General features: G+C 46.0%; 1 protein-coding gene across 1 annotated transcript; it reads right to left on the bottom strand.

The window, feature by feature from the left end:
• Positions 1-275: 275 nt before the first annotated feature.
• Positions 276-27,641, bottom strand: LOC115182241 (WD repeat and FYVE domain-containing protein 3; the record flags this gene model as incomplete). The annotated part of the gene is made up of 11 exons (XM_029743868.1): positions 27,510-27,641; positions 21,353-21,624; positions 20,698-20,898; positions 18,539-18,622; positions 15,761-15,947; positions 15,225-15,439; positions 14,563-14,675; positions 9,261-9,501; positions 5,924-6,024; positions 2,668-2,886; positions 276-457 (listed from the first exon to the last, which is right to left on the bottom strand). Coding segments are annotated over exons 1-11 (1,932 nt in total), but the record flags the coding sequence as incomplete, so codon positions are not given.
• Between the last annotated feature and the right edge of the window lie 6 nt (positions 27,642-27,647).

Raw genomic sequence — 27,647 nt, 5'->3', positions numbered from 1 at the left:
CTCCGTCTCCAACCAACCCCCTCAGTCGCGAACCAACCCCCTCAGTCGCCAACTCACCCCCTCCGTCGCCAACTCACCCCCTCAGTCTCCAACTAAAACTAACCCCCTCTGACCCTAAAAGCAACAAAAGGAGTGTGCCGTCCTTGAGCATGCCTTTACTCATCCCTAACACACACACACACACACACACACACACACACACACACACACACACACACACACACACACACACACACACACACACACACACACACACACACACACACAGCCCCTACCTTGGTGGTTTGGACCAGTTGTCCGTCGATGTACAGCGTGGCCATGCTGTTCTTCAACATGCCTTTACTCATGACTAACAGCAGGTGGTGCCACTGGCCCTCTCCGATCAGCTCTCCGCAGCGGAACCTGGCGCAGCACGGCAGAACCTCGAAGAACGAAGACTCCTCGCTGAAATCATCCACTGTTGAGGGGGAGGTAGATAGAGATGTCACCATAATGCTGTATAATGTTAAATATGGGTTTAAAGTGTGTTTGGGTTATGGGGGTTATATACTGTTTCAATTACATTTACGTCATTTAGCAGATGCTCTTATCCAGAGATGGGTTATGGGGGTTATATACTGTTAAATATTGGTTACGGGGGTTATATACTGTTTCAGATGGGTTTAAAGTGTGTTTGGGTTATGGGGGTTATATACTGTTTCAGATGGGTTATGGGGGTTATATAATGTTTCAGATGGGTTTAAAGTGTGTTTGGGTTATGGGGGTTATATACTGTTTCAGATGGGTTATGGGGGTTATATAATGTTTCAGATGGGTTATGGGGGTTATATAATATTTCAGATGGGTTATGGGGGTTATATACTGTTTCAGATGGGTTATGGGGGTTATATACTGTTTCAGATGGGTTATGGGGGTTATATACTGTTTCAGATGGGTTATGGGGGTTATATACTGTTTCAGATGGGTTATGGGGGTTATATACTGTTTCAGATGGGTTATGGGGGTTATATACTGTTTCAGATGGATTATGGGGGTTATATACTGTTTCAGATGGGTTATGGGGGTTATATACTGTTTCAGATGGGTTATGGGGGTTATATAATGTTTCAGATGGGTTATATAATGTTTCAGATGGGTCTAAAGTGTGTTTGGGTTATGGGGGTTATATACTGTTTCAGATGGATTATGGGGGTTATATAATGCTTCAGATGGGTTATGGGGGTTATATACTGTTTCAGATGGATTATGGGGGTTATATAATGCTTCAGATGGGTTATGGGGGTTATATACTGTTTCAGATGGATTATGGGGGTTGGGGTATCTGTCTGTGATTCAGAGGGAAATAGAACGTTTTCCAAATCAGGGTGAGGAAGACAAATAGCGTACAAACATTACCAAAACTTGTAAAAAGTAAAAAGGCTGTGTTAGTGTTCTGAGGGTGGTGGTAGTAGTGGTGGTGGTGGTGGTAGTGGTGGTAGTAGGTGGTGGTAGTGGTGGTGGTGGTGTTGTGGTGGTGGTGGTGGTAGTGGTGGTAGTAGGTGGTGGTAGTGGTGGTGGTGGTGGTAGTGGTGGTAGTAGGTGGTGGTAGTGGTGGTGGTAGTGTTGTGGTGGTGGTGGTGGTAGTAGTAGGTGGTGGTAGTGGTGGTAGGGGTGGTGGTAGTGTTGTGGTGGTAGTAGGTGGTGGTAGTGGTGGTGGTGGTGGTGGTAGTGGTGGTGGTGGTGGTGGTGGTAGTGGTGGTGGTAGTGGTGGTGGTGGTGGTGGTGGTGGTAGTGGTGGTGGTAGGTAGTAGTGGTGGTGGTAGTGGTAGTGGTGGTAGTGGTAGGGGTGGTGGTAGGGGTGGTGGTAGTGGTGGTGGTAGTGGTAGGTGGTGGTGGTAGGGGTGGTGGTAGTGGTGGTGGTAGTGGTGGTGGTAGTGGTAGGTGGTGGTAGTGGTGGTGGTGGTGGTAGTGGTGGTGGTGGTAGTGGTAGTGGTGGTGGTGGTAGTGGTAGTGGTAGGGGTGGTGGTGGTAGTGGTAGTGGTGGTGGTGGTAGTGGTAGGGGTGGTGGTAGTGGTAGGTGGTGGTGGTAGGGGTGGTGGTAGTGGTAGGTGGTGGTGGTAGTGGTGGTGGTAGTAGTAGTGGTAGGGGTGGTGGTAGGGGTGGTGGTAGTGGTAGGTGGTGGTGGTAGTGGTGGTGGTAGTAGTAGTGGTAGTGGTGGTGGTAGTAGTAGTGGTAGGGGTGGTGGTAGGGGTGGTGGTAGTGGTAGGTGGTGGTGGTAGTGGTGGTGGTGGTAGGGGTGGTGGTAGTGGTAGGTGGTGGTGGTAGGTGGTGGTAGTGGTGGTAGGTGGTGGTAGGTGGTGGTAGTGGTGGTGGTGGTAGTGGTGGTGGTGGTAGTGGTGGTGGTAGTGGTGGTGGTAGTGGTGGTGGTGGTGGTGGTAGTGGTAGTGGTGGTGGTAGTGGTGGTAGTGGTGGTGCTAGGGCTGGATGCTTTGCATCGACCAGAGCAGGATGGCTTTAATGCCAGTATTTAGTTAAGAGGAGAGAGAACTAATCTGGGGGAAAAGAAGGGATTCCAGAAGTCATCTTTACTAGATTATTCATCTGGTTTACAAACCTCTAACCAGGTTAACGAGGAACAACATTTGTGTTTGGGTTAGAGCATGTGTGTGTGTGTGTGTGTGTGTTTACCGTAGCTCTGCAGCAGTTCCTCCTTGGTAGACACCGTCAGGGACCGGTCTTTAGCAGACAGAACCACGGCCAGACAAACGTAGTGTTGCTCTGAGGAAGTGGCACGTCGGACCACCTTCAGCAGACGGACAGGGTGGGTGTGGGGGGCAGAGCTGAACCGCTCCACACAGAACCACGTAGAGTAAGTCAGCCCCGACGGAGGGGGGAACAGACGCTCTCCTACAGAGGGGGAGGGAGGGAGGGAGAGACTGGTTAAATTAATTAACCACCGATGACCGCATACTTCATACATGAGGATTAAAGGGAGAGGAGAGAAGGAGAGAGAAGGTGGGGGAGAGGAGGAGAGAGACGGAGTGGAGAAGAGGAGAGATGGAGTGGGAAAGTGGAGAGACGGAGTGGGGGAGAGGAGAAAGGGAGTGGGGAGAGGGAGTGATGAAGAGGAGGGAAGAGAGATTAGAGAGAGAGGGAAGAGAGAAAGAAGAAAGAGAGAGAGGGAAGAAAAAGAGAGAGAGAGAGAGAGAGAGAGAGAGAGAGAGAGAGAGAGAGAGAGAGAGAGAGGGGCTGAGCTGTGTATACCCTCTGGATAACTGATTTTAGCGTCTGGGTCGGTACATGAATGATGAGGTCATACAATCTATTATTTACTATTTCTTTAGGTCCATAGAGGATATGAGCTGTACAGTATGTGATGGGGACAACAAGGGCCTGGATGGGCTGTAGGTTACCGGGCAGACTGGGAGGAACCAGACTGGTTAGATACATAAACTCGCCCTAAATGACGTCATACTACTGCTATTTGGGTCAGAGAGGACAGGATGCTGAGGTAGGAGAGAGGGTGGAGGAAAGGAGAGGAGGGAGGAGAGAGGGTGGAGGAAAGGAGATAGGAAGAGAGGGTGGAGTGGAGGTCTATAAATATATATACAAAAAATGCGCTTTTCTTTCTAAACAAGGACATTTCTAAGTGACCCCAAACTTTTGAACTGTAGTGCGCATATATATATATATATATATATGATATTTCTAAGTGGACATTAGGACATTTGTAATATATGCACTACAGTTTGTGTTTAAAATAGTTAAAATAAAGAAAAACCCTAGAATGAGTAGGTGTGTCCAAACTGTTGACTGGTTCTGTATATAATATTTATTAATATCTACAAGCAATACAAGACTCCATTCATATGGTGGTTGTTCATAGTATCCCAGTTTACCTACGGTCTTATCTACACCTGGTGACCTGTTTTTAGAAATTATATGAGAAAAAAAATATTCAATTTCATTTGGAACGGCAAGCCAGACAAAATTAAACAGGTCTAATTATATAATGAATATGAATTCTGAGGGCAGAAATGATTAAATATTAAAGCGATAGACCTCTCACACAATCTATCTACAATATTAAAGCTGATCAACCCATCCAAAATATATATTATAAAACAAATAATAATACTGACCTGCTCCAATCCCACTGATCAGAGGAGAGGAAATGCGAAGAGGGAGGATGCTAGCTAGGGGATGAAGACTAGGCTAACTTTATGTTGTAGTGATACTGACCTGCTAGCTAGGGGATGAAGACTAGGCTAACTTTATGTTGTAGTGATACTGACCTGCTAGCTAGGGGATGAAGACTAGGCTAACTTTATGTTGTAGTGATACTGACCTGCTAGCTAGGGGATGAAGACTAGGCTAACTTTATGTTGTAGTTGATACTGACCTGCTAGCTAGGGGATGAAGACTAGGCTAACTTTATGTTGTAGTGATACTGACCTGCTAGCTAGGGGATGAATGACTAGGCTAACTTTATGTTGTAGTGATACTGACCTGCTAGCTAGGGGATGAAGACTAGGCTAACTTTATGTGTTGTAGTGATACTGACCTGCTAGCTAGGGGATGAAGACTAGGCTAACTTTATGTTGTAGTGATACTGACCTGCAGGCTTGGGGATGAAGACGAGGCTAACTTTATGTTGTAGTGATACTGACCTGCTAGCTAGGGGATGAAGACTAGGCTAACTTTATGTTGTAGTGATACTGACCTGCTAGCTAGGGGAAGGACTAGGGCTAACTTTATGTTGTAGTGATACTGACCTGCTAGCTAGGGGATGAAGACTAGGCTAACTTTATGTTGTAGTGATACTGACCTGCTAGCTAGGGGATGAAGACGAGGCTAACTTTATGTTGTAGTGATACTGACCTGCTAGCTAGGGGATGAAGACTAGGCTAACTTTATGTTGTAGTGATACTGACCTGCTAGCTAGGGGATGAAGACTAGGCTAACTTTATGTTGTAGTGATACTGACCTGCTAGCTAGGGGATGAAGACTAGGCTAACTTTATGTTGTAGTGATACTGACCTGCTAGCTAGGGGATGAAGACTAGGCTAACTTTATTGTTGTAGTGATACTGACCTGCTAGCTAGGGGATGAAGACTAGGCTAACTTTATGTTGTAGTGATACTGACCTGCTAGCTAGGGGATGAAGACTAGGCTAACTTTATGTTGTAGTGATACTGACCTGCTAGCTAGGGGATGAAGACTAGGCTAACTTTATGTTGTAGTGATACTGACCTGCTAGCTAGGGATGAAGACTAGGCTAACTTTATGTTGTAGTGATACTGACCTGCTAGCTAGGGGATGAAGACTAGGCTAACTTTATGTTGTAGTGATACTGACCTGCTAGCTAGGGGATGAAGACTAGGCTAACTTTATGTTGTAGTGATACTGACCTGCTAGCTAGGGGATGAAGACTAGGCTAACTTTATGTTGTAGTGATACTGACCTGCTAGCTAGGGGATGAAGAATAGGCTAACTTTATGTTGTAGTGATACTGACCTGCTAGCTAGGGGATGAAGACTAGGCTAACTTTATGTTGTAGTGATACTGACCTGCTAGCTAGGGGATGAAGACTAGGCTAACTTTATGTTGTAGTGATACTGACCTGCTAGCTAGGGGATGAAGACTAGGCTAACTTTATGTTGTAGTGAGTGATACTGACCTGCTAGCTAGGGGATGAAGACTAGTCTAACTTTATGTTGTAGTGATACTGACCTGCTAGCTAGGGGATGAAGACTAGGCTAACTTTATGTTGTAGTGATACTGACCTGCTAGCTAGGGGATGAAGACTAGGCTAACTTTATGTTGTAGTGATACTGACCTGCTAGCTAGGGATGAAGACTAGGCTAACTTTATGTTGTAGTGATACTGACCTGCTAGCTAGGGGATGAAGACTAGGCTAACTTTATGTTGGAGTGATACTGACCTGCTCCAATCCCAGAGACCACGGCTCCATCGCTGACTCCTCCTGTGTTTGCATTGTTAGAGGGGGCGTTGTGAGGGGCCAGGCTAGGCAGGAACAGACACCTAGAAAGAAGAACATATTGATACATCCTATTTCATCTAGCATATAGAGGTAGTGATTGGAGGTAGTGATTGGCACAGCTAATCCAATATTCAGATCTCCTTACGGACGCTAGTGTTCCATTACTTGAGTCAGTGTTCATTTTTGGAGAAAAACGAAATTGTATGGCTATTTTAACAATGAAAAAGATTTGTCTAAACGTAATTCAATTCAATTCCCAATCTGGTCCTCATATAATCATGGCCACCTAATCATCCCCAGTTTACAAATGGTCTCATTCATCCCCCTCCTCTCCCCTGTAACTATTCCCCAGGTCATTGCTGTAACTAAGAATGTCTTCTCAGTCAATTTACCTGGTAAAAGAAGTGTTAAATTAAATTAACCAAAAAATGAAAAAATATTTTTTTTTATCCTTGTGACATTTTTACCTACAAGGATATACCATGCAATTAGATTTTTATTTATTTAATAAAACAACTTTTGAATGTAGTTTTTATAATGGAGCGTTGAGATACTGCTTCCAGGCTCCATCACCACCGTTACCCTGGCTACAGAAACACCACCGTTACCCTGGCTACAGAAACACCACCGTTATCCTGGCTACAGAAACACCACCGTTACCCTGGCTACAGAAACACCACCGTTACCCTGGCTACAGAAACACCACCGTTATCCTGGCTACAACTGGTGTTGTGAGACCCATACTGACCGGTTCTGGGTGTGTTGTGAGACCCATACTGACCGGTTCTGGGTGTGTTGTGAGACCCATACTGACCGGTTCTGGGTGTGTTGTGAGACCCATACTGACCGGTTCTGGGTGTGTTGTGAGACCCATACTGACCGGTTCTGGGTGTGTTGTGAGACCCATACTGACTGGTTCTGGGTGTGTTGTGAGACCCATACTGACTGGTTCTGGGTGTGTTGTGAGACCCATATTGACTGGTTCTGGGTGTGTTGTGAGACCCATACTGACTGGTTCTGGGTGTGTTGTGACAGACCAACCCCAGAACACAGCAGACTAAACAGCTGTACCTTGTCTGTCCTAACAGGGGCTGTGGCATTAATATTTCAGAGTGACAGATGGGGGAAGGATGGTGTGTGTGTGTGTGTGTGTGTGTGTGTATACAGTTGAAGTCAAATACATTTAAACTCAGTTTTTCACAATTCCTGACATTTAATCCTAGTAAAAACTCCCTGGCTTAGGTCAGTTAGGATCACCACTTTATTTTAAGAATGTGAAATGTCAGAATAATAGTAGACAGAATGATTTATTTCAGCTTTTATTTCTTTCATCACATTCCTAGGAGGTCAGAAGTTTACATACACTCAATTAGTATTTGGTAGCATTGCCTTTAATTATTTAACTTGGGTCAAACGTTTCAGGTAGCCTTCCACAAGCTTCCCACAATAAGTTGGGTAAATTTTGCACCAGTCCCTCCTGCAGCAAAGCACCATCACAACATGATGCTGCCACCCCCGTGCTTCACGGTTGGGATGGTGTTCTTCAACTTGCAAGGATCCCCCTTTTTCCTCCAAACATAACAATGGTCATTATGGCCAAACAGTTCTATTTTTGTTTCATCAGTTCAGAGGACATTTTTCCAAAAAGTACGATATTTGTCCCCATGTGCAGCTGCAAACCGTAGTCTGGGTTTTTTATGGCGGTTTTGGAGCAGTGGCTTCTTCCTTGCTGAGCGGACTTTCAGGTTAGGACTCGTTTTACTGTGGATATAGATACTTTTGTATCTGTTTCCTCCAGCATCTTCACAAGGTCCTTTGCTGTTGTTCTGGGATTGATTTTCACTTTTCGCACCAAAGTACGTTCATCTCTCGGAGACAGAACGCGTCTCCTTCCTGAGCGGTATGACGGCTGCGTGGTCCCATGGTGTTTATACTTGTGTACGCTTGTTTGTACAGATAAACGTGGTACCTTCAGGCATTTGGAAATTGCTCCCAAGGATGAACCAGACTCGTGGAGGTCTACAATTTGTTTTCTGAGGTCTTGGTTGACTTCTTTTGATTTTCCCATGATGTCAAGCAAACATTTACATTTACATTTAAGTCATTTAGCAGACGCTCTTATCCAGAGCGACTTACAAATTGGTGCATTCACCTATAATATCCAGTAGAGCAACCACTTTACAATAGTGCATCTAAATCTTTTAAAGGGGGGGGGGGGTTAGAAGGATTACTTTATCCTATCCCAGGTATTCCTTAAAGAGGTGGGGTTTCAGGTGTCTCCGGAAGGTGGTGATTGACTCCGCTGTCCTGGCATCGTGAGGGAGCTTGTTCCACCATTGGGGTGCCAGAGCGGCGAACAGTTTTGACTGGGCTGAGCGGGAACTGTGCTTCCTCAGAGGTAGGGAGGCGAGCAGGCCAGAGGTGGATGAACGCAGTGCCCTTGTTTGGGTGTAGGAACTGATCAGAGCCTGAAGGTACGGAGGTGCCGTTCCCCTCACAGCTCCGTAGGCAAGCACCATGGACTTGTAGCGGATGCGAGCTTCAACTGGAAGCCAGTGGAGAGAGCGGCACTGAGTTTGAAGGTAGTCCTTGAAATACATCCACAGGTACACCTCTAATTGACTCAAATGATGTCAATTAGCCTATCAGAAGCTACTAAAGCCATGGCATAATTTTCTGGAATCTTCCAAGCTGTTTAAAAGGCACAGTCAATTTAGTGTATGTAAACTTCTGACCCACGGGAATTATGATACAGTGAAATAATCTGTCTATCCAGAGACAGGTGGAGAGAATACCCCGCCCCGCTGTAACAGAGACAGGTGACTGAACAGAAAAGGAAAGCTGAAGTACTAAACCTCTCAGCATCCTAAAATCTGGCTTGTGAAAAACAGAATAGTCCCAAAAGTGCAATTGACGACAGTAGGGTTGCAAAAGTACGATAACTTTCCCCAAAGTTTTCCAGAAATCCCGGTTGGAGGATTCCCAGAATCAGACGGGGAAACGCAGGGAGACATTTCTGGATAACCTGCTTATTTTGGGAATATTTCTGGGAAATTTGCATCCAGAGATAACAGTGAAAAAAGGAATGCGTGTTTCCCCAAAGCCCTGTGTTTACGGCTGTGTGTTTACACAACTGTGTGCTTACGGCTGTGTGCTTACGGCTGTGTGTTTACGCGACTGTGTGTTTACGCGACTGTGTGTTTACGCGACTGTGTGTTTACGCGACTGTGTGTTTACGCGACTGTGTGTTTACGCGACTGTGTGTGCGTCTCCTTACCCGAAGCCCTCCAGCGAGGTGTCGAACTCCACGAAGGCTGGCGTGAGCTGTGAGCCGTGGAGGCGGATGTCGTGGGGCGTTGTCATGGAAACCAGGCATTTGACGCGTGTCAGCGGCACGGTGGAACCCTCGGCCGAGCGCACCAGGCTTCGGCTGATCCGGTACTGACCATTGTCCTCACCGACTGGTGCGAACACGCTGTCCGGACCGAAGCAACCCTCCATGGACATGGTCATAGAGTCTGTCGTAGAGAGGCGGATAGAGAGAGGTTAAGAGGTCAGCTAACCCTAACCCACTGTGAGGACCATCCACATGGTCATAGAGTCTGTAGGACAAGAGATGAAATGTTAATACACACCACCATGCTTCTTGTGGTACAGACACTTACAGCCCGGTTCACTACAACCCAGGTCACTACAGCCCGGTTCACTACAGCCCGGGTTCACTACAGCCCGGTTCACTACATGCTATTTCTAAAAACACAGACACGATAAAATAACTGAGGTGATATTCTATGTGCCGGAATGTTGGATATCTGAAGCAATTGAGTCATTTCATATCATATTACATTAAGAGAGGAAGGATGTTATGGTTAGATAAAGAAACAGTCAGAGGAAGGATGTCATGGTTAGATATAGAAACAGTCAGAGGAAGGATGTCATGGTTAGATATAGAAACAGTCAGAATAGAGGAAGGATGTTATGGTTAGATATAGAAACAGTCAGAATAGAGGAAGGATGTCATGGTTAGATATAGAAACAGTCAGAATAGAGGAAGGATGTCATGGTTAGATATAGAAACAGTCAGAATAGAGGAAGGATGTCATGGTTAGATATAGAAACAGTCAGAGGAAGGATGTCATGGTTAGATATAGAAACAGTCAGAATAGAGGAAGGATGTCATGGTTAGATATAGAAACAGTCAGAATAGAGGAAGGATGTCATGGTTAGATATAGAAACAGTCAGAGGAAGGATGTTATGGTTAGATATAGAAACAGTCAGAATAGAGGAAGGATGTCATGGTTAGATATAGAAACAGTCAGAATAGAGGAAGGATGTCATGGTTAGATATAGAAACAGTCAGAGGAAGGATGTCATGGTTAGATATAGAAACAGTCAGAATAGAGGAAGGATGTCATGGTTAGATATAGAAACAGTCAGAATAGAGGAAGGATGTCATGGTTAGATATAGAAACAGTCAGAATAGAGGAAGGATGTCATGGTTAGATATAGAAACAGTCAGAGGAAGGATGTCATGGTTAGATATAGAAACAGTCAGAATAGAGGAAGGATGTCATGGTTAGATATAGAAACAGTCAGAATAGAGGAAGGATGTCATGGTTAGATATAGAAACAGTCAGAGGAAGGATGTCATGGTTAGATATAGAAACAGTCAGAATAGAGGAAGGGTGTTATGGTTAGATATAGAAACAGTCAGAATAGAGGAAGGATGTCATGGTTAGATATAGAAACAGTCAGAGGAAGGATGTCATGGTTAGATATAGAAACAGTCAGAGGAAGGATGTTATGGTTAGATATAGAAACAGTCAGAATAGAGGAAGGATGTCATGGTTAGATATAGAAACAGTCAGAGGAAGGATGTCATGGTTAGATATAGAAACAGTCAGAATAGAGGAAGGATGTCATGGTTAGATATAGAAACAGTCAGAGGAAGGATGTCATGGTTAGATATAGAAACAGTCAGAGGAAGGATGTCATGGTTAGATATAGAAACAGTCAGAGGAAGGATGTTATGGTTAGATATAGAAACAGTCAGAATAGAGGAAGGATGTTATGGTTAGATATAGAAACAGTCAGAGGAAGGATGTCATGGTTAGATATAGAAACAGTCAGAATAGAGGAAGGGTGTCATGGTTAGATATAGAAACAGTCAGAGGAAGGATGTCATGGTTAGATATAGAAACAGTCAGAATAGAGGAAGGATGTCATGGTTAGATATAGAAACAGTCAGAGGAAGGATGTCATGGTTAGATATAGAAACAGTCAGAGGAAGGATGTTATGGTTAGATATAGAAACAGTCAGAGGAAGGATGTCATGGTTAGATATAGAAACAGTCAGAATAGAGGAAGGATGTCATGGTTAGATATAGAAACAGTCAGAATAGAGGAAGGATGTCATGGTTAGATATAGAAACAGTCAGAATAGAGGAAGGATGTTATGGTTAGATATAGAAACAGTCAGAATAGAGGAAGGATGTCATGGTTAGATATAGAAACAGTCAGAGGAAGGATGTCATGGTTAGATATAGAAACAGTCAGAATAGAGGAAGGATGTCATGGTTAGATATAGAAACAGTCAGAATAGAGGAAGGGTGTTATGGTTAGATATAGAAACAGTCAGAATAGAGGAAGGATGTCATGGTTAGATATAGAAACAGTCAGAGGAAGGATGTCATGGTTAGATATAGAAACAGTCAGAGGAAGGATGTTATGGTTAGATATAGAAACAGTCAGAATAGAGGAAGGGTGTTATGGTTAGATATAGAAACAGTCAGAATAGAGGAAGGATGTTATGGTTAGATATAGAAACAGTCAGAGGAAGGATGTCATGGTTAGATATAGAAACAGTCAGAGGAAGGATGTTATGGTTAGATATAGAAACAGTCAGAATAGAGGAAGGATGTCATGGTTAGATATAGAAACAGTCAGAGGAAGGATGTCATGGTTAGATATAGAAACAGTCAGAATAGAGGAAGGATGTCATGGTTAGATATAGAAACAGTCAGAATAGAGGAAGGATGTTATGGTTAGATATAGAAACAGTCAGAATAGAGGAAGGATGTCATGGTTAGATATAGAAACAGTCAGAATAGAGGAAGGATGTTATGGTTAGATATAGAAACAGTCAGAATAGAGGAAGGATGTCATGGTTAGATATAGAAACAGTCAGAATAGAGGAAGGATGTCATGGTTAGATATAGAAACAGTCAGAATAGAGGAAGGATGTCATGGTTAGATATAGAAACAGTCAGAGGAAGGATGTCATGGTTAGATATAGAAACAGTCAGAATAGAGGAAGGATGTCATGGTTAGATATAGAAACAGTCAGAATAGAGGAAGGATGTCATGGTTAGATATAGAAACAGTCAGAGGAAGGATGTCATGGTTAGATATAGAAACAGTCAGAATAGAGGAAGGATGTCATGGTTAGATATAGAAACAGTCAGAATAGAGGAAGGATGTCATGGTTAGATATAGAAACAGTCAGAATAGAGGAAGGATGTCATGGTTAGATATAGAAACAGTCAGAGGAAGGATGTCATGGTTAGATATAGAAACAGTCAGAATAGAGGAAGGATGTTATGGTTAGATATAGAAACAGTCAGAATAGAGGAAGGATGTTATGGTTAGATATAGAAACAGTCAGAGGAAGGATGTTATGGTTAGATATAGAAACAGTCAGAATAGAGGAAGGATGTCATGGTTAGATATAGAAACAGTCAGAATAGAGGAAGGATGTCATGGTTAGATATAGAAACAGTCAGAATAGAGGAAGGATGTCATGGTTAGATATAGAAACAGTCAGAGGAAGGATGTCATGGTTAGATATAGAAACAGTCAGAGGAAGGATGTTATGGTTAGATATAGAAACAGTCAGAGGAAGGATGTTATGGTTAGATATAGAAACAGTCAGAATAGAGGAAGGATGTCATGGTTAGATATAGAAACTGTCAGAGGAAGGATGTCATGGTTAGATATAGAAACAGTCAGAGGAAGGATGTCATGGTTAGATATAGAAACAGTCAGAATAGAGGAAGGATGTTATGGTTAGATATAGAAACAGTCAGAATAGAGGAAGGATGTCATGGTTAGATATAGAAACAGTCAGAATAGAGGAAGGATGTCATGGTTAGATATAGAAACAGTCAGAATAGAGGAAGGATGTTATGGTTAGATATAGAAACAGTCAGAATAGAGGAAGGATGTCATGGTTAGATATAGAAACAGTCAGAGGAAGGATGTTATGGTTAGATATAGAAACAGTCAGAGGAAGGATGTCATGGTTAGATATAGAAACAGTCAGAATAGAGGAAGGGTGTCATGGTTAGATATAGAAACAGTCAGAATAGAGGAAGGATGTCATGGTTAGATATAGAAACAGTCAGAATAGAGGAAGGATGTCATGGTTAGATATAGAAACAGTCAGAATAGAGGAAGGATGTCATGGTTAGACATAGAAACAGTCAGAGGAAGGATGTTATGGTTAGATATAGAAACAGTCAGAATAGAGGAAGGATGTCATGGTTAGATATAGAAACAGTCAGAATAGAGGAAGGATGTCATGGTTAGATATAGAAACAGTCAGAGGAAGGATGTCATGGTTAGATATAGAAACAGTCAGAATAGAGGAAGGATGTCATGGTTAGATATAGAAACAGTCAGAATAGAGGAAGGATGTCATGGTTAGATATAGAAACAGTCAGAATAGAGGAAGGATGTCATGGTTAGATATAGAAACAGTCAGAATAGAGGAAGGATGTCATGGTTAGATATAGAAACAGTCAGAATAGAGGAAGGATGTCATGGTTAGATATAGAAACAGTCAGAGGAAGGATGTCATGGTTAGATATAGAAACAGTCAGAGGAAGGATGTCATGGTTAGATATAGAAACAGTCCCTGAGAGTAAATTATGTGCCTTTGGTTAATATCCCATCACAGTGAGAAGAGAACAATTTAGAGATTGATGTTACTGCTAAATAAAATAACCACATTGCAAACATTCCCTTACTAAATAGACAGACAACATGAATCAAACATGAACATTAGTTTGAACAACGTAATCTTCCTGACTCTGGCAGTTACTGGCAGTTTACAGGAAATGAACGAGGGGCTGTGGAATTGAGCCTGATGGGGAATTAAGATTGTGAAATTTTGTCCATATCTTCTAACAGATTTTCCTCAGGTTGGACGGGCTCAGACTCCGATCGGACTAAAAAGATGGAGGTTTTTTTTGCCAATTGTTGGCCTTTTCAAGCTGCCTGCCTGCCTGTCTGCCTCTCCCCTGGAGAAAACTCTCGTCTTGTCATACTACTGAATAGAACCAAGCCGAGCTGAACCAAGCCGAGCTGAACCAAGCCGAGCTGAACCAAGCGGAGCTGAACCAAGCCGAGCTGAACCAAGCCGAGCTGAACCAAGCCGAGCTGAACCAAGCGGAGCTGTACTGCATTGGCATGGTTAGGATTCCATCGTAGTTGATGGACCTGTGATGAAGAGATGGTATCACAGCCAGTAACGGTATTGTGACTCAGGTTCTGCTCAACATTGAGAGCGGTGTCTTACTTCTCATCTCTGCGTCGTAGCTAAGGGAGGAGGGTTTGTGGACGCGGTACTGTTTCAGCAGCTTTATGTCCCAGGCTCCACAGTTTAGAGGGTTACCCAGCCGGAGGAACTCTCTGTGGGGGAGAAACAACAGCAGATAGAGGGTAAGAGAGAGAAAGAGAAAACGCACGGGGAGAAACAACATGGACGACATGCAGGGTAACTACGTCTCTCGGTCGACATGCAGGGTAACTACGTCTCTCGGTCGACATGCAGGGTAACTACGTCTCTTGGAAGTATTCGATTTTTGTGATTGATTTGATCAGGGAGACAATATTACCTACTGTATGCTACATAAAAATAATCAATGATCAAACACAAAACCTGAAGTCTTTCTTCTCTTATAACCATCATTATTATGACAAAGAGAAAGTGGGAGTGAGTGAGGGAGGGAGGGAGAGACAGATAGAGAGAGAGACCGAGAGAGAGAGAGAGAGAGAGACACCGAGAGGGGGAGAGAGGGGGGGACACAGAGAGAGAGGTGGGGAGACAGCGAGAGAAGGGGGGGAAAGACAGAGACAGAGAGACAGAGAGAGAGGAGGGAGACAGAGAGACAGCGAGAGAAGGGGGAGGAAAGACAGAGACAGAGAGACAGAGACAGAGAGAGAGTGTGTCTCCCTCACCTCAAGACCATAGGCTGCAGGGCCTGTGAGGCCAGCCTCTCAAACATCCTCTGCAGCGGCGGGTGTAAGGGATGTTCCTCGTCTCCCAGGGCCAGGCTGCAGCGCTGCAGTAGTCTGCTGTGTAGACCTGCTTCACACAGTATCTGCTGGTTTCTCTCACTGTGGACCAGCAGCTGCAGGATGTTAGCTACTGCTAGCTGGAGGTCCTGGGCATGCTGGGTAGGGAGGGTTAAGATTTATTTCTCTGGACTAGTGTTGTTGAGATTCAGCTGAACAAGGAAGATACTCAGACATTCAGAGATATTCAGTTCTTAGCAGGAAATGGAACTCTTGTACAAGGAGAGCCGAACAAGGTTTGTTCCTCATTCACCTCAGTTGAGACTAAAGAGGAAGTAAACTTTATTCCATTGGACCGACTAGCATCACTGAGAGAAAGTCCTTTTTTTCCCCAGGAGAAAACAGGAAGACATTCATTCAATCGTTCATCCTGAAGCCACTACACAGGAAGTGGGTGTGCCTTCCTGTTGTTTACTTACCTCTGGTTGGCTGTCGGAGCTAACGGAGGCCAGCAGGTCCAGCATGGCCAGCCCCGCCCCCGGGTGGATGACCACCGAGTCCGACGAGGAGGAGGAGGAGGAAGAGTTGGCCAGGTGTAGTTTCAGGTTGAGGTCTGTTAGGGCTCTGACGCCCGCAGGGGGTCCCGATGTGCCCTGGTAGCCGTGCCTGTCGAGTTGTTGACAGTTAGTGAAACGTGAAACCCTGGATGGTTCTATTGGGAAATATCCACATAAAGAGTTACCAAAACATTGTGGGGTTGAGTCCAAATTAAAGCAGGACATATATTATAATCTCTCCTTTCAAAGGGATTATGATCTGAGATTTTCACCCAAATGTTGATTCATGTGCACTGCCTCCGTTAAATAAAAGCGGGATGAGATGAAATACAGGAGAGGTTAAAGGTCAGTCAGTTTAGAGATGAAACACAGGAGAGGTTAAAGGTCAGTCAGTTTAGAGATGAAACACAGGAGAGGTTAAAGGGTCAGTCAGTTTAGAGATGAAACACAGGAGAGGTTAAAGGGTCAGTCAGTTTAGAGATGAAACACAGGAGAGGTTAAAGGTCAGTCAGTTTAGAGATGAAACACAGGAGAGGTTAAAGGGTCAGTCAGTTTAGAGATGAAACACAGGAGAGGTTAAAGGTCAGTCAGTTTAGAGATGAAACACAGGAGAGGTTAAAGGTCAGTCAGTTTAGAGATGAAACACAGGAGAGGTTAAAGGTCAGTCAGTTTAGAGATGAAACACAGGAGAGGTTAAAGGTCAGTCAGTTTAGAGATGAAACACAGGAGAGGTTAAAGGTCAGTCAGTTTAGAGATGAAACACAGGAGAGGTTAAAGGTCAGTCAGTTTAGAGATGAAACACAGGAGAGGTTAAAGGTCAGTCAGTTTAGAGATGAAACACAGGAGAGGTTAAATCAGTCAGTTTAGAGATGAAACACAGATGAGGTTAAAGGTCAGTCAGTTTAGAGATGAAACACAGGAGGTTAAAGGTCAGTCAGTTTAGAGATGAAATACAGGAGAGGTTAAAGGTCAGTCAGTTTAGAGATGAAACACAGGAGAGGTTAAAGGTCAGTCAGTTTAGAGATGAAACACAGGAGAGGTTAAATCAGTCAGTTTAGAGATGAAACACAGATGAGGTTAAAGGTCAGTCAGTTTAGAGATGAAACACAGGAGGTTAAAGGTCAGTCAGTTTAGAGATGAAATACAGGAGAGGTTAAAGGTCAGTCAGTTTAGAGTTCATCTGTAGACGACTAACTGGATTAGAATTAGATGCTCACTTCACAAATCCGTGTCTGAACGGCCCCCTGTCTGAGCGGCCCCCTGTCTGAGCGGCCCCCTGTCTGAGCGGCCCCGTCTGAGCGGCCCCCTGTCTGAGCGGCCCCCTGTCGGAGCGGCCCCCTGTCGGAGCGGCCCCCTGTCGGAGCGGCCCCCTGTCTGAGCGGCCCCCTGTCTGAGCGGCCCCCTGTCTGAGCGGCCCCGTCTGAGCGGCCCCCCGTCTGAGCGGCCCCCCGTCTGAGCGGCCCCCCGTCTGAGCGGCCCCCCGTCTGAGCGGCCCCCTGTCTGAGCGGCCCCCCGTCTGAGCGGCCCCCCGTCTGAGCGGCCCCCTGTCTGAGCGGCCCCCTGTCTGAACGGCTCCGTGAATATTATGGTCATCAGTGACTGCAGACAGACTGACTGCAGACTGACTGCAGACAGACTGACTGACTGCAGACAGACTGACTGACTGCAGACAGACTGACTGACTGTAGACTGACTCATTTACTGCAGACTGACTCATTTACTGCAGACTGACTCATTTACTGCAGACTGACTCATTTACTGCAGACTGACTCATTTACTGCAGACTGACTGAGTGACTGACTGAGTGACTGACTGACTGACTGACTGCAGACTGACTGACTGTAGACTGACTGACTGACTGACTGCAGACTGACTGATTTTGTATTTACTTGCATCCTCAACAACTACTCATTGTTATCTGTAGATTTGTCAGTTGATGATCAGTGAGAAACACGGCCTCTCTATTTCTCTGCCTCCTTCCTCTCACACCAAGCTGCTGTCCTCCTTACTTTGGAAAACCAGAGATGTTTTCAGCAAGGAGAGGAAAGCAGAGAGGAGGAGAGGAGAGCAGGGAGAAGAGGAGAGGAGAGCAGAGCAGGGAGAAGAGGAGAGGAGAGCAGAGAGGAGGAGAGGAGAGAAGAGGAGAGGAGAGCGAAGAGGAGAGAAGAGCAAGGAGGAGGAGAGAGGAGGAGAGGAAAGCAAGGAGAAGGAGAGGAGAGCAGAGAGGAGGAGAGGAGAGCAGAGAAGAGGAGAGGAGAGAGAAGAGCGGAGAGGAGAGCAGACAAGAGCAGAGAGGAGAAGAGCAGAGCAGGGAGGAGGTGAGGAGAGCAGAGAGGAGAGGGGGAATGTAGAGGGCTCAAAGGAAGGAAATGAAGGTGTCAGCAGAACTAGCAGAGAGAGAGAGGCAGCGCAGACAGAGAATAAAAGAGAGAGAGAAAAGAGAGAAAAGTGAGAGAAAGATGAAAGAGAGAGAAAAAAATGAGAGGAGAGAGAACGAGAGGAGAATAATTCACATAATTTGGTGCTTTAGAGGGAGTAGAGGCTCAGAGCAGCATGACATAGCAGCTATAGCTGACATAGGGGAAGGAAAGGAGCGGAGAGCAGCAGGGAGAGGGGAGGAGGAAGAGGAGGAGGAGGAAGAGGAGGAGGAGGGGGAGGAGGAAGAGGAGGAGGAGGAGAAGTGCAGAGTGCAGTAGCTACCTCTTCCTGGCGAGTGCTGGCGTGCCCCAGGGGGAAGGGAGGGAGGTCTCGTGAGTCAGGCAGGGGGGAACCTGCTCCGAACGACTGAACACAGCACACACACAGCCAGCCAGGCAGACACACACACAGCCAGGCAGACACACACACACACACAGCCAGGCAGACACACACACACAGCCAGGCAGACACACACACACAGCCAGGCACACACACACACAGCCAGGCAGACACACACACACAGCCAGGCACACACACACACAGCCAGGCACACACACACACACAGCCAGGCACACACACACACAGCCAGGCACACACACACAGCCAGGCAGACACACACACAGCCAGGCAGACACACACACAGCCAGGCAGACACACACACAGCCACACACACACACACACAGCCAGGCAGGCACACACACAGCCAGGCAGGCACACACACAGCCAGGCACACACACACAGCCAGGCAGGCACACACACAGCCAGGCACACACACACACACACACACACACACACACACACACACACACACACACACACACACACATAGCCAGGCAGGCGCAAAGGTTAAAGGAGAGAGAGAAAGAGAGAAGAGACGAAGGAGGGAAGCTGTTAGTTAGAAGGCTGAAAGAGAAGAGAGCTCAGTGTACAGCTAGCTAGCACGCTACCAAGAGGCTACTGCTACAGCACGCTACCAAGAGGCTACTGCTACAGCACGCTACCAGGAGGCTAATGCTACAGCACGCTACCAGGAGGCTAATGCTACCGCACGCTACCAGGAGGTTAATGCTACCGCACGCTACCAGGAGGCTACTGCTACAGCACGCTACCAGGAGGTTAATGCTACCGCACGCTACCAGGAGGTTAACGCTACAGCACGCTACCAGGAGGCTAATGCTACAGCACCCTACCAGGAGGCTAATGCTACAGCACGCTACCATGAGGCTAATGCTACAGCACGCTACCAGGAGGCTAATGCTACAGCACGCTACTGCTACAGCACGCTACCAGGAGGCTAATGCTACAGCACGCTACCATGAGGCTAATGCTACAGCACGCTACCAGGAGGCTAATGCTACAGCACGCTACTGCTACAGCACGCTACCAGGAGGCTAATGCTACCGCACACTACAGCACGCTACCAGGAGGCTAATGCTACCGCACGCTACCAGGAGGCTAATGCTACCGCACGCTACCATGAGGCTAATGCTACAGCACGCTACTGCTACAGCACGCTACCAGGAGGCTAATGCTACCGCACACTACAGCACGCTACCAGGAGGCTAATGCTACCGCACGCTACCAGGAGGCTAATGCTACCGCACGCTACCATGAGGCTAATGCTACAGCACGCTACCAGGAGGCTACTGCTACAGCACGCTACCAGGAGGCTACTGCTACAGCACGCTACCAGGAGGCTAATGCTATAGCATGCTACCAGGAGGCTAATGCTATAGCACGCTACCAGGAGGCTAATGCTATAGCACGCTACCAGGTGGCTAATGCTACAGCACGCTACCAGGTGGCTAATGCTACAGTATGCTACCAGGAGGCTAATGCTACAGCACGCTACCAGGAGGCTAATGCTATAGCACGCTACCAGGAGGCTAATGCTACAGCACGCTACCAGGAGGCTAATGCTACAGCACACTACCAGGAGGCTAATGCTACAGCACGCTACCAGGAGGCTAATGCTACAGTACACTACCAGGAGGCTAATGCTACAGCACACTACCAGGAGGCTAATGCTATAGCACGCTACCAGGAGGCTAATGCTACAGCTACACGCATGTGTACGTTACACAACAACAGTGTGGTAGAAAGGCTCTCCATTCACAAGGCAGTATAGCCAAGTCACGACTGTACAACTGCCATGTGCTGTATTGAGGTATGGCTTGTTTGTCTCAGAAGAGATCGATTGATAGGAAGTCAGTATGGAAAAGTGCACTATAGACTACTGGAGAATTGTTTGGTAGTAGCTTTGAATATGTTTGCCATGGAACGTTAAAATGACTCCAAAACCACCCTTAATATCTAGGGTTTGAGGAAGCCTATTTGGTGATAGCCCACACGGCCAGGCAGGAAATGAATGGTAATGTTACTGTAATCTTCAGTAATTGACTGAGTCTGTTTCAGTGAGTAATTGACAGTAGCCGAGGTACCTGTCGAAGGAGTCGGTGGCCATCTTGTACAGGTATATGAAGAGTTTGCTGCAGTGTTTGAGGGTAGGGCAGACACCGTCTCCAGCCCCTGCTCCGGCTGCAACCCCATCGTCCTCCAGCAGCCTCAGGAAGGGCTGGGCGTTGGAGGGGAACACCCCCGTGGGTTCAACCTTCTTGGCTTCTGAGAAACAACCCAGAAGCCTGGAGGTGGTGGGGTATGGCTCAATCAATCAATCAATCAATCAAGATCAATCAATCAAATGTATTCAGCTTTACATTGTCATCACTTAGCAGACACTCGTATCCAAAGTTGATAAGCAAACAGTCATTGCAATTTATTAAACCCTTTTAACATCAACAGTTGTCACAACAGCAGTGTCTGTCTGTCTGTCTGTCTGTCTGTCTGTCTGTCTGTCTGTCTGTCTGTCTGTCTGTCTGTCTGTCTGTCTGTCTGTCTGTCTGTCTGTCTTGTCTATTACACACAAATAAGGCCTCACCTAGCTCCAATCACAAATGACAGCTTTCAATGTGTTCCTTTGGGTGGTTGGTCGAATTCTGGGGCCTAAACTGTGGTTCTATTGAATGGATAGGTCAAATGTGAAAACAAACCTGAAAAGCTAAAACCAGAATGAGCGATTTATCCAACGTCATTTACCTGACGGCGTCTGCCAGTTTTTCGTACTGGATTTCCGTCCTGAAGAAGTGTGAGTTGGCTGGTTCGTACCGCATCGCAGCGGTCAGCGTGCAGAAGACTGTGTGCAGGAGTTCAAACACCTGGTTCTGATTGGCCCTCTCCCATCCGTGACGTGGCGGCTGGCAGAGCGAGCGCTCCATGGCAACGAGTAGGGACGTGACGTACACGAAGCCGCCAACCTTCCGGAAGACGGTCCGCGTGCGGTGGCTCTCTCTCAGCACGGCCAGGAGAGCCTGAGAGGACAACAGATCAATGTTGTTATAAAATAGACATAGGATGTTGAGTCCCACAGTTTTGGGACAACGTAGTGTGGGGCTGGAACAAAAGAGGCCCCCAAAAGAGGGGGTTCACAGACAGACAGAGTAGAGATTGGCCAGTAGAGATTGGCCAGTAGAGACAGACTGAGTAGAGATTGGCCAGTAGAGATTGGCCAGTAGAGACAGACTGAGTAGAGATTGGCCAGTAGAGACAGACTGAGTAGAGATTGGCCAGTAGAGACAGACAGAGTAGAGATTGGCCAGTAGAGACATACAGAGTAGAGATTGGCCAGTAGAGACATACAGAGTAGAGATTGGCCAGTAGAGACAGACTGAGTAGAGATTGGCCAGTAGAGACAGACTGAGTAGAGATTGGCCAGTAGAGACAGACTGAGTAGAGATTGGCCAGTAGAGACAGACTGAGTAGAGATTGGCCAGTAGAGATTGGCCAGTAGAGACAGACAGAGTAGAGATTGGCCAGTAGAGACAGGCAGAGTAGAGATTGGCCAGTAGAGACAGGCAGAGTAGAGATTGGCCAGTAGAGACAGGCAGAGTAGAGATTGGCCAGTAGAGACAGGCAGAGTAGAGATTGGCCAGTAGAGACAGGCAGAGTAGAGATTGGCCAGTAGAGACAGACAGAGTAGAGATTGGCCAGTAGAGACAGACAGAGTAGAGAGAGACAGAGTAGAGATTGGCCAGTAGAGATTGGCCAGTAGAGACAGACAGAGTAGAGATTGGCCAGTAGAGACAGACTGAGTAGAGATTGGCCAGTAGAGACATACAGAGTAGAGATTGGCCAGTAGAGACAGGCAGAGTAGAGATTGGCCAGTAGAGACAGACTGAATAGAGATTGGCCAGTAGAGACAGAATGAGTAGAGATTGGCCAGTAGAGACAGACAGAGTAGAGATTGGCCAGTAGAGACAGACAGAGTAGAGATTGGCCAGTAGAGACAGACAGAGTAGAGATTGGCCAGTAGAGACAGACAGACTAGAGATTGGCCAGTAGAGACAGACAGAGTAGAGATTGGCCAGTAGAGACAGACAGAGTAGAGATTGGCCAGTAGAGACAGACTGAGTAGAGATTGGCCAGTAGAGACAGAGTAGAGATTGGCCAGTAGAGACAGACAGAGTAGAGATTGGCCAGTAGAGACAGACAGAGTAGAGATTGGCCAGTAGAGACAGACAGAGTAGAGATTGGCCAGTAGAGACAGACAGAGTAGAGATTGGCCAGTAGAGATTGGCCAGTAGAGACAGACATACTAGAGATTGGCCAGTAGAGACAGACAGAGTAGAGACAGACAGAGTAGAGAGAGACAGAGTAGAGATTGGCCAGTAGAGACAGACAGAGTAGAGATTGGCCAGTAGAGACAGACAGACTAGAGATTGGCCAGTAGAGACAGACAGAGTAGAGATTGGCCAGTAGAGACAGACTGAGTAGAGATTGGCCAGTAGAGACAGACTGAGTAGAGATTGGCCAGTAGAGACAGACAGAGTAGAGATTGGCCAGTAGAGACAGACAGAGTAGAGATTGGCCAGTAGAGACAGACAGAGTAGAGATTGGCCAGTAGAGATTGGCCAGTAGAGACAGACAGACTAGAGATTGGCCAGTAGAGATTGGCCAGTGGAGACAGACAGAGTAGAGATTGGCCAGTAGAGACAGACTGAGTAGAGATTGGCCAGTAGAGACAGACTGAGTAGAGATTGGCCAGTAGAGACAGACAGAGTAGAGATTGGCCAGTAGACACAGACTGAGTAGAGATTGGCCAGTAGAGACAGACAGAGTAGAGATTGGCCAGTAGAGATTGGCCAGTAGAGACAGACTGAGTAGAGATTGGCCAGTAGAGATTGGCCAGTGGAGACAGACAGAGTAGACAGACATAGGAAGTGTAGGGAAGGACATCTCTGAGCCATATTATGCCTGTCTCTATGCACTGTAGAGGTGTCCAGTGTTTCCTCAGGAATCCCCCTGGGTGGGTTAACTCAGTGGGGGTCAGCTCAGATAGCATATGAACTGTACAGGTCATTGGGGCTGAAATGGATTTTTGGGGAATCCCATCCTGCTGACCAACAGATTCCTGCTCCTTCATCCTGGACCCCGTCTCCAGCCCAGGAGGTCTCTACCAGATAAACAACAGCCGGCTCTGGTCCATCGGGCCCCGCCACCCTTCTGTCCTCCAGGGGTATTTTAAACCACTCGAGGCGAAAGAATGGCCAGACCTCCCCAGCTGTTTCACCAGCTGTCAGTATAGGCAGCTCTATGGTGAGAAACATCTTGGTTCTCAAGGCAAAAACCCTGTTCTACCCAGGAGTACGAGTACAGGACAGAACAAGGCTGCTTCCGACTGTCCTGCCCAGGAGTACGAGTACAGGACAGAACAAGGCTGCTTCCGACTGTTCTTCCCAGGAGTACAGGACAGAACAAGGCTGCTTCCGACTGTCCTGCCCAGGAGTACGAGTACAGGACAGAACAAGGCTGCTTCCGACTGTTCTTCCCAGGAGTACGAGTACAGGACAGAACAAGGCTGCTTCCGACTGTTCTACCCAGGAGTACGAGTACAGGACAGAACAGGGCTGCTTCCGACTGTCCTACCCAGGAGTACGAGTACAGGACAGAACAAGGCTGCTTCCGACTGTTCTACCCAGGAGTACGAGTACAGGACAGAACAAGGCTGCTTCCGACTGTTCTACAACAGATGCCGGGAGCTGACACAGTCTTAGTCCATGTGGGGTCGAACGACATCAGGAGGGCTAGGAACATTTAAAACATTGATTTTAAAGAACTGATTCTAGCACCGGGGCGGCAGGGTAGCCTAGTGGTTAGAGCGTTGGACTAGTAACCGAAAGGTTGCAAGTTCAAATCCCTGAGCTGACAAGGTACAAATCTGTCGTTCTGCCCCTGAACAAGGCAGTTAACCCCACTGTTCCCTGACCAGTTAACCCCACTGTTCCCTGACCAGTTAACCCCACTGTTCCCTGACCAGTTAACCCCACTGTTCCCTGACCAGTTACTGTTCCCTGACCAGTTAACCCCACTGTTCCCTGACCAGTTAACCCCACTGTTCCCTGACCATCCAGTCATTTCAGGTCCAGTACCATCGTTGGGCCGCGGGTGTGAAAGATTCAGCAGACCGCTGGCATTACACATCAGGCTAAAATATTACTGTAGCTCTGCTGGAGTCACTTTCATTGATAACTTTGACAAACTTCTGGAAACAGAAGATACTCTACAGGAATGACAGAGTCCATCCAAATCATCTTGGACTCTGTCCACGCATTTAAAGGCTGTGTTAAGACTTCTCAATGACCCAAGACCAGCTCAGTTAATCCCGACCATGATGAAGGCCTCTCTTTTAAAATTGCATATTCAACAACTTACTTTTTTTGTTTTAACTGAAGTTGGGATTTTATTTTAGGAATTAGGCCTATTTTTTCTCAGCTACATTTATGCCTTTACTAGACTATGGGGAAATGTATATATATGAATGCTTCCGCTCAGTGATTGAGATCAATTGACACCCTTTACCATGGCACTTCGAGATTTATTTTAAACTGCAAAACCCTTACGCACCACTGCACTTTGTATACCAGGGTTGGCTGGCCTTCTCTAGTCACTCGTAGGCTCAGTCACTGGTATACTTTTATTTACAAAGCCATTTGGGGTTTACTACCTTTTTATTTGGGTATTTTTATTGTTCAGAAATGTGGTGGGTCGTCTCTTCGTTCGCTGGACTTTATCCTGCTAACTGTTCCAAATGTCCGAACTGAATTTGGTAAAAGGGCTTTTATGTACTCTGCGCCATCGTCTTGGAACGCCTTACAAAATACTTTTAAACTGGAAGACCTTGTCCTGATTGGTGTTTTTAAATCATTTATGAAGGATTTTGAGATTGATTCCTTGACCTGTCAATGTTTTTAATTTGCTGTTTTATGATTGTGTTCTTTGTTCTTGTGAATTCTATGGTTTTTACTAGATTACTTGTAGTGATTTACATTTACATTTATGTCATTTAGCAGACGCTCTTATCCAGAGCGACTTACAAATTGGTGCATTCACCTTATGATATCCAGTGGAACAACCACTTTACAATAGTGCATCTATATCTTTTAAGGGGGGGGGGGGGGGTTAGAAGGATTACTTTATCCTATCCCAGGTATTCCTTAAAGAGGTGGGGTTTCAGGTGTCTCCGGAAGGTGGTGATTGACTCCGCTGTCCTGGCGTCGTGAGGGAGCTTGTTCCACCATTGGGGTGCCAGAGCAGCGTCTGATTCATGTTGTCTGTCTGTAATTTTTGTAATGACTTGGGTGCTGCCTATCTTGGCCAGGACGCTCTTGAAAAAGATATATCAAATCTCAATAAGCCCTTCCTGATTAAATAAAGTTTAAATAAATAAAAAATAAATAAAATAAAAAATTTTGACAATGAGTTGTCATAATGCTGCATCAAATGTACATTATCCCAGTGGTGTTGACACAATGTACAGTTGAAATGGGAAGTTTACATCCACTTATGTTGGAGTCATTAAAACTCGCTTTTCAACCACTCCACAAATGTCTTGTTAACAAACTATAGTTACGGCAAGTCGGTTAGGACATCTACTTTGTACATGACACAAGTCATTTTTCCAACAATTGTTTACAGACAGATTATTTCACTTAATCACAATTCCAGTGGGTCAGAAGTTTACATATAATAAATTGACTGTGCCTTTAAACAGCTTGGAAAATTCCAGAAAATGATGTCATGGCTTTAGAAGCTCCTGATAGGCTAATTGACATGATTTAAGTCAATTGGAGGTGTACCTGTGGATGTACTTCAAGGCCTTCCTTCAAACTCAGTGCCTCTTTGCTTGACATCATGGGAAAATCAAAAGAAATCAGCCAAGACCTCAGAAAATAAATTGTAGACCTCCACAAGTCTGATTCATCCTTGGGAGCAATTTCCAAATGTCTGAAGGTACCACGTTCATCTGTACAAACAATAGTACGCAAGTATGAACACCATGGGACCACGCAGCCGTCATACCGCTCAGGAAGGAGACGCGTTCTGTCTCCGAGAGATGAACGTACTTTGGTGCGAAAAGTGAAAATCAATCCCAGAACAACAGCAAAGGACCTTGTGAAGATGCTGGAGGAAACAGATACAAAAGTATCTATATCCACAGTAAAACGAGTCCTAACCTGAAAGTCCGCTCAGCAAGGAAGAAGCCACTGCTCTAAAACCGTAATAAAAAAGCCAGACTACGATTTGCAGCTGCACATGGGGACAAAGATCGTACTTTTTGGAGAAATGTCCTCTGGTCTGATGAAACAAAAATAGAACTGTTTGGCCATAATGCCCATCGTTATGTTTGGAGGAAAAAGGGGGAGGCTTGCAAGCCGAAGAACACCATCCCAACCGTGAAGCACGGGGGTGGCAGCATCATGTTGTGGGGGTGCTTTGCTGCAGGAGGGACTGGTGCACTTCACAAAATAGATGGCGTCATGAGGAAGGAAAATTATGTAGATATATTGAAGCAACATCTCAAGACATCAGTCAGGAAGTTAAAGCTTGGTCGCAAATGGGTCTTCCAAATGGACAATGACCCCAAGCATACTTCCAAAGTTGTGGCAAAATGGCTTAAGGACAACAAAGTCAAGGTATTGGAGTGGCCATCACATAGCCCTGACCTCAATCCTTTAGAACATTTGTGGGCAGAACTGAAAAAGTGTGTGCAAGTAAGGAGGCCTACAAACCTGACTCAGTGTGGCCCAGTCTGTTCCTCGCTCATCTTAAAACGGCACCGACCCCCACATGTGTAGGTGTGTGTCTCACCTGTAGTATGTCTGGTGAACATGTGTAGGTGTGTGTGTAGGTGTCTCACCTGTAGTATGTCTGTTTTCAGCTGTAGCTCCGTCGACGGGGCAGAGTGCATCAGACCCAGTAATGTTCCCATGTCATCATCTCCACTAGAGGACAGAACCAGCTGCTGGATGATCATCAGAGCATGTTCCCTACACTG

Source organism: Salmo trutta, unplaced genomic scaffold, assembly GCF_901001165.1.
Source record: "Salmo trutta unplaced genomic scaffold, fSalTru1.1, whole genome shotgun sequence".
Taxonomy (NCBI): Eukaryota; Metazoa; Chordata; class Actinopteri; order Salmoniformes; family Salmonidae; genus Salmo; species Salmo trutta.
This window is presented reverse-complemented; position numbering and strand designations above follow the sequence as displayed.